General features: G+C 32.5%; 2 protein-coding genes across 12 annotated transcripts in view; both read left to right on the top strand.

Annotated features, from left to right (window-relative positions):
- LOC115034040 (suppressor of tumorigenicity 14 protein-like) overlaps positions 1-3,147 on the top strand; it is a 21,649-nt gene extending 18,502 nt beyond the window's left edge. Inside the window, exons 4-7 of the mRNA XM_029489223.1 lie at positions 2,339-2,475; positions 2,616-2,749; positions 2,822-2,955; positions 3,030-3,147. Of these exons, the coding sequence (XP_029345083.1) occupies positions 2,339-2,475; positions 2,616-2,749; positions 2,822-2,872 (322 nt within the window). The 3' untranslated portion in view covers positions 2,873-2,955; positions 3,030-3,147. The remainder of the gene's footprint in view (positions 1-2,338; positions 2,476-2,615; positions 2,750-2,821; positions 2,956-3,029) is intronic.
- LOC100574854 overlaps positions 1-6,195 on the top strand; it is a 276,000-nt gene that overhangs the window by 92,374 nt on the left and 177,431 nt on the right. The gene's annotated exons all lie outside the window — the stretch shown is intronic.

The following is a 6,195-nucleotide window of genomic DNA, read 5'->3' as shown; positions in this document are numbered from 1 at the left end:
ATACTTTGCCAATAAGATAGCTAAATCTGTAAAACTTTCCACGAACATCATCTTTTCGATGTATAAGTGTATAACACACATACGCGCGCGCTGCAGTCAGTTTATATTGCTTACAAATCATAACTGTTTTCTATTTTTATCTCTCCAGCAGACCATTATCGGTCGATCGCATAATATTATCGGATAATGCGAATTGGTATATTCTATTCTAGGTATTTACTATTTAGTATTTCCCATTTTTGGGCAATTGCGATAGTTGGAATACCATTAGAGACAGCTGATATGCTAAATGCTAATACTAACAGTCTATGATGTGTTACATGAAGGAAAACTCTGCTCTATCTTGATAGCTAAACAATTACTACTCTTCTACAGTTCTACTCTACCAAGACTGGTTTTCTATCACAGAACTAAAGTTTCAACTTTAAAGTTCCCAGTCCTCGGACCACCCACCCCCTTAAAAAGGTGTGGCGACTGCCACACCTAATACATGGGTTCGGCGCCACTGGAGCAGGCGACGATGTACAGTGAATGTACTGACCACGGGAGGTCGAAATACGCAATTTCGTGTGCACAACGGGCGGCGCGACAGTGCGACACGAAAGCGTCGAAAGCGCGAGCGGCTTCGACGACAAAACACGTGGATTACGTGGTTGACCACGGCTCGATTTCACACTATGGAAATTCGAACGGGCGACGGTAGGTAGGTAACCCAATGAACCGTGGTTTGGCACACGGGCCGATACTCGTAACGCGAAAACTGGCGTTCGCGACGAGTTAAAAAGCAGCGAGGCTCAGGTGCACGGAACACACAACAAAAATGGCGTTTTAACGGCGGCGGCGCACCGAATCGCGACATATACGGGAACTTGCCTAGACGGCTCGGAAACGACAAAGTGTATAGCGGCGGGTGCTGGCGGCCGTCGGCTTGACCGCGACGGTACCGTCCCCTTCTTCTGAGGTACAAAGTTCACTCGCACAATTTTCGGCGGCGGCGGAGGAGGGTGACAACATTGCGACGTATGCCTATCGCATACGAACGCGCAATTTTGAATTGCCGATTGTGTACCCAACAAACATAGTAGGGACTCGTGGCTTGCACCAATGATAGTAAAAAAAGCTCGTGACGATTTGTGCCACAATATATTGGGTCGCGTTGACCGTTTGTAGCGAACTTAAGATTTTGGGCGGCCATATGTAGTGGTACGTGGGGGATAGCATTATCGATAATGTGATCGGGTAGTAACGATTATTATGTTATTATGTTATCATGTTAACTGGCAAAAATTTTAGTGGAACGTAGAGCCCTAATGTCTTAAGAAACACCATCAATCAATAAATAATCTATATTTATAATATTATGTATTCTTAGTAATAACTACACATTCTGATCACGAAGGTCTAAACAGCTTTTTTTTTTACATTTTTATTATGTAATAATCATTAAAATCTAACTTTAACTACTATCCTCTCATTTATTTTTCTATTGTTAAACTTTTGATTACGTTTATGACATCGAATTCCGACATGCCATATAATATGAACATTTAACTATAAGCTCTACAATTAAATTGTTTATTATTATCTTGAATCTAACTATATAAATCGTTTTAATTTATATAAAAATTTCAAACTTACAAATACCTTATATTTTTGTTGAATATTTGTACTTACTGACCAGCCTCTAATTTAGTTAACATGACATTATGTCAGACAACCGTTTTTTAAACACATTTTGGACATTTTAACTATATTTCTCTCTGATAGCTAGGTTACCTAGATTACCTAGGTTAGGATTTGGCTCAACTATAGACCTATAAACTAATAGAGAGCACTTAGATAGATAAGTCAGGGATACGATATACAGTGAGCGAAAAAAGGACCAAAATAGTAAATTACAGTGTGACTTTACTGCCAAATAAACTTTGTTACAATAAAATATGCCAATTGTTATACATTATTGGTTATATAATCACTGATTTGTGGTTACCAAACCTATGGTTCTATGGTAATAACCATATTACCTATCTATTTATATCATATATATATATTTATAAAGAAAATGGAAAAAAAATAAGTATCCCCTCTATGATTTACTACTTAATGTTCTTTCTCTCCTTGTTCTCTCTGCTTTCTTTCTCAGTTATATGATCCCCTAGCATTATTGGCAGAGTGGAGTGGAATCACTGTCCATTAGTTTATAGGTCTATGGTCACAACTAACTATTGTAGTGTCTTATATGTATTACTATCAGCTTTTTCAAAATGTTATTTCCTTTCATATTTGTTTAAATCTAAATAATGTTGTACCTTTGTTACACATTTGAATACAATTATAGAAACAATGACAATACGTTTTATTGTTCAAATGGACTGTGTATCGAATGGTCGTGGGTTTGTGATGGTCGTAAGGATTGTTCAGATGGTTCAGACGAGACTAAAGAGTTGTGTGCTCTATACGAATATGGAACTACAGGTAAAAATAATTGCTATACCTATAAAATTTATTATAAATTATTTGTGTAAAAATTAATATATGCCACAGCTGCGCATATCAGTCTAATTATGGAACTACAAATATTACATCTAATATAGTATTATCTAATGTTGTTTTAGATTGCGGTAGAGTTGAATCGTTCGGCATTAGTGGAAAAGAACATTTTGGAGTGGCACGTTGGAATGTTGGAATATATCGATTTGAAAATTTAAATTATAAATATTTATGTCACGGATCAATTATTGCTCCAAATGTAGTCATTTCTAGTAAAATTGTTGTATAATGTATTTGAGAAGAAATGAAAATTAATTAAATAACATTTTAGGGGCTGAATGTTTTTTCTCTCCCTATATGGTTACTACAAAAATATCAGTAACATATGGAAAACTCAAAGTTGCTGTAGGAAAATATCATTATAATTTTTCAAAAATTGACAATGAATATACTCAAATATTGAATGTAAGTTATTAATAATTGAAAGTCTACTAATAATTTGTATTATATGTAAAATATAAATTGAAACAATTTTAAAGGTGGAAACAATATACATAAAGGAAAGTTATAATGGAATAGAAGGGTCATATGCTGAAGATATAGCTGTTATATTGTTAGAAAACAAAGTTTTGATTACCAGTGATGTTTCACCTGCATGTATCGATTGGAATGGTAAATATATGGTACACAATGGAGATCTAGGAAAGGTAAGTTCATTCTAAAATATATACCTAGTGTGTAGTTTTATTCAATACATAAAATAGATATTGAGATTACTTGTCTGGTATAATTTATACAAAGTGGGATGATCTAAGAATAAATTTCGAAAACGACACAAATTTGTTATGAACAACGTACAAATTAAAACCAATTTCATATTATTAAGCTATTCATTATTAAAAATTTTTCCGTTGTAAAATAAACAAAATGAGCTACATTATACCTCTTTGCACATATTTAATACATCGTATGAGTTCTGTAAGACGTATACTATTTTTATTAATTCTGAGGAATTACATTTGTAGCACAAAACTATACACTATTATTATTTCATATTCGATTCATTTTTAAAACTAAAAATATTGATTAGTCAGACTTTCTTGAACTAATAGAACTCGTTACTTACCAACACATAAATAAAACGATATTAATATTACCTATCCCTTTATTCTAATTGTTAATTATATATTATTCTAGCTGAATCCGTGCACTCCATTGCCCGTAAAAATGTTCAACTCTTAAAATAATGATGATTTTTCAAATACTTTTGGGTGTAACTCGCTGCAGCTGGTGCAACTCAACCACCCTTGTAAAACAAAGGACACCTCTTCCCACTTGGTGGGCCATTATCAATTATTTGATTTGGTGCTAGCTTGTACCTGATCTGTAAAGATAACCAATGGAAACCAATAATAAATAAATACAAATTTCTACTCTAGACTGTTACCAATGGGCAATGGCAACTATTTATAATATAAATAAAAATACAATTTCCAATATCCATCGTGAACCACAAGATCTCTATTTGAGCACCTCTTTAAAATTTTAATTTTGGCAAATACTTTCTTATTGCATTGTTAAAGTATTAAATGAACCACTATCAACAAATTTCAAGTTTGTACATTGAGTAGGTAGTATTGGAGATACAGTGATCAGTGGAGTCAGTGGCATTTGTATTTTATATAATTTATAGATATACAATTTACATGTTTATTTTATTTAATAGACAACTCAAATGTTAATTAACTTAGAAAAATAGCTATTGCAATAGGAACCTTTTCAGTAATATAATCTTTCTTTAAAAAAAAAATTAAGACAATCGGTCAAGTAGTTTCCGAGAACATTACCCATCAACCATCTAACTAACATAACCAACTCTATATGACTATATGACTCAAACTTTGTTCGATTCGTTATTTAATATTCGGTGTATGGTGTTCAAAACTTATCTTAAATTTTTCGTGGCCGGAATGAAAATTCTGTTTCACAGCAGTATATCATCAGGTAGGTATTCTACCTATGGTAGATTACAGACTCCGTGCTGTTTGTACGTAGTACGTACGTGTATGATATGACTCTAGAGTATCAAAGTTATATCAAGTTAGTCGTTTTTACTTTATTCCACCTATGGTGGAGTAATATAATAAAATAATACAAAATCCAAAAACAACCGTATTAAAATCCTAGTAATAAAAAATAACAAATTAAACCCTTTTTATATTAACCTATCTTCCCAGAGATCTGCACACAAACATTAATTTATAAATAATATAGCTGATCCTGCGTATTTCATGGCCCGTAAAATACGTCAAAAAAATTGTGATTATATTAAACTCCTATTTGGTGTAACTCACTGCAGTAAGTGCAACTCAGCCACTCTGGTAGGCAATGTGTGAAAATTAGATTTTATGCATGCTTGTACTTATTATTAGGTACCTATTAACCAATAGCAACAAATAATAAATAAATACTATTTCTATTAATTATTTCTCTTATAACCAATAGCAACCATTTATAAACAAATATTTCCATCGTAAATCTCGAATTTCCTGTTTGAGCACTTCTATTAATTGGTCGTAGCGTGATCTTATGTAGCCTATAGCCTTCCTCGATGAATGGACTATCCAACACAAAAATAATTTTTCAATTCGAATCAGTAGTCCCTGAGATTAGCGCATTCAAACAAACAAACAAACTCTTCAGCTTTGTAATATTAGTATAGAAATAAAAAACAGAAAATTGAAACCTTTGACGTTATAATCTTCTTTATATATAGAAATGGATCCCTGTTACCATTGGTTATCGCATCATCGGCTTGACCAATTTCACTAATTATTTTAGATTCTGAGTGGAACTGTAGGAAATCTGGATGGAAAAAAAATACTACAGTTGCAACATCTGTCCAGGAAGAAAATAAACTAAATAATAATATATTTTTGTTTATTGTAAGTTTGCTATTTGTTATGATAGTTGATGGTGCTACTTGCTATATTTTTGACATCTGAATTAAATACTTTTTTGGTGGATTTAGACAAATGCTATTGTGATAAGAACCTCCTCCATGATATAATCTTTCATTAAAATAAAAAATTAAGACAATCGGTCAAGTAATTTCCGAGAACATTAGCATCAAAGGTTTCAATTTTAGGTTATATATATAAATTATATCAAATTTGTATTTATTTTCATCTAATATTTTATGCATACATGACATTTATACAAGTATTTTTTATTTTTTTTTTTTATTGAGCTTGAGCCCTGCAATTTATGCCATTAGCTGTTTTTTTGTTAGTTGTTAGCAGTGTGAAAAATGGTAGAAAACACGTTTTATATGTTAGGCAAAGATTCGTTGCTAAAAATGTGGTAACCCATCCGGGAACTAGCATCGCCGGCCGTTACATACACTCAGTGCGTTTCCGTAGTTGAGTGCACGCACTGCTCTATACCAAGCCACAATATACATGTATTTATACTTATTAAAATTACGTTAAATACATAAGACTGTTTCATATTCTTACAGATTTTCATTTTTGGAGAAGTGGTAAATGGGATAGAAAATTCTGTTTTATCAGAAAGATTTCTTCAACTCATCGATAACAGCAATTGTCAAAAAAATTTTTCAACCGAAGATAAACACTTACTGACTTTTGATAAATTTTGTACAACTTATAATTCAAGTAATTCACATTTAGATTCTAATCTAGT

The sequence above is a fragment of the Acyrthosiphon pisum genome, chromosome A2 (genome assembly GCF_005508785.2).
Source record: "Acyrthosiphon pisum isolate AL4f chromosome A2, pea_aphid_22Mar2018_4r6ur, whole genome shotgun sequence".
NCBI lineage: Eukaryota > Metazoa > Arthropoda > Insecta > Hemiptera > Aphididae > Acyrthosiphon > Acyrthosiphon pisum.
This window is presented reverse-complemented; position numbering and strand designations above follow the sequence as displayed.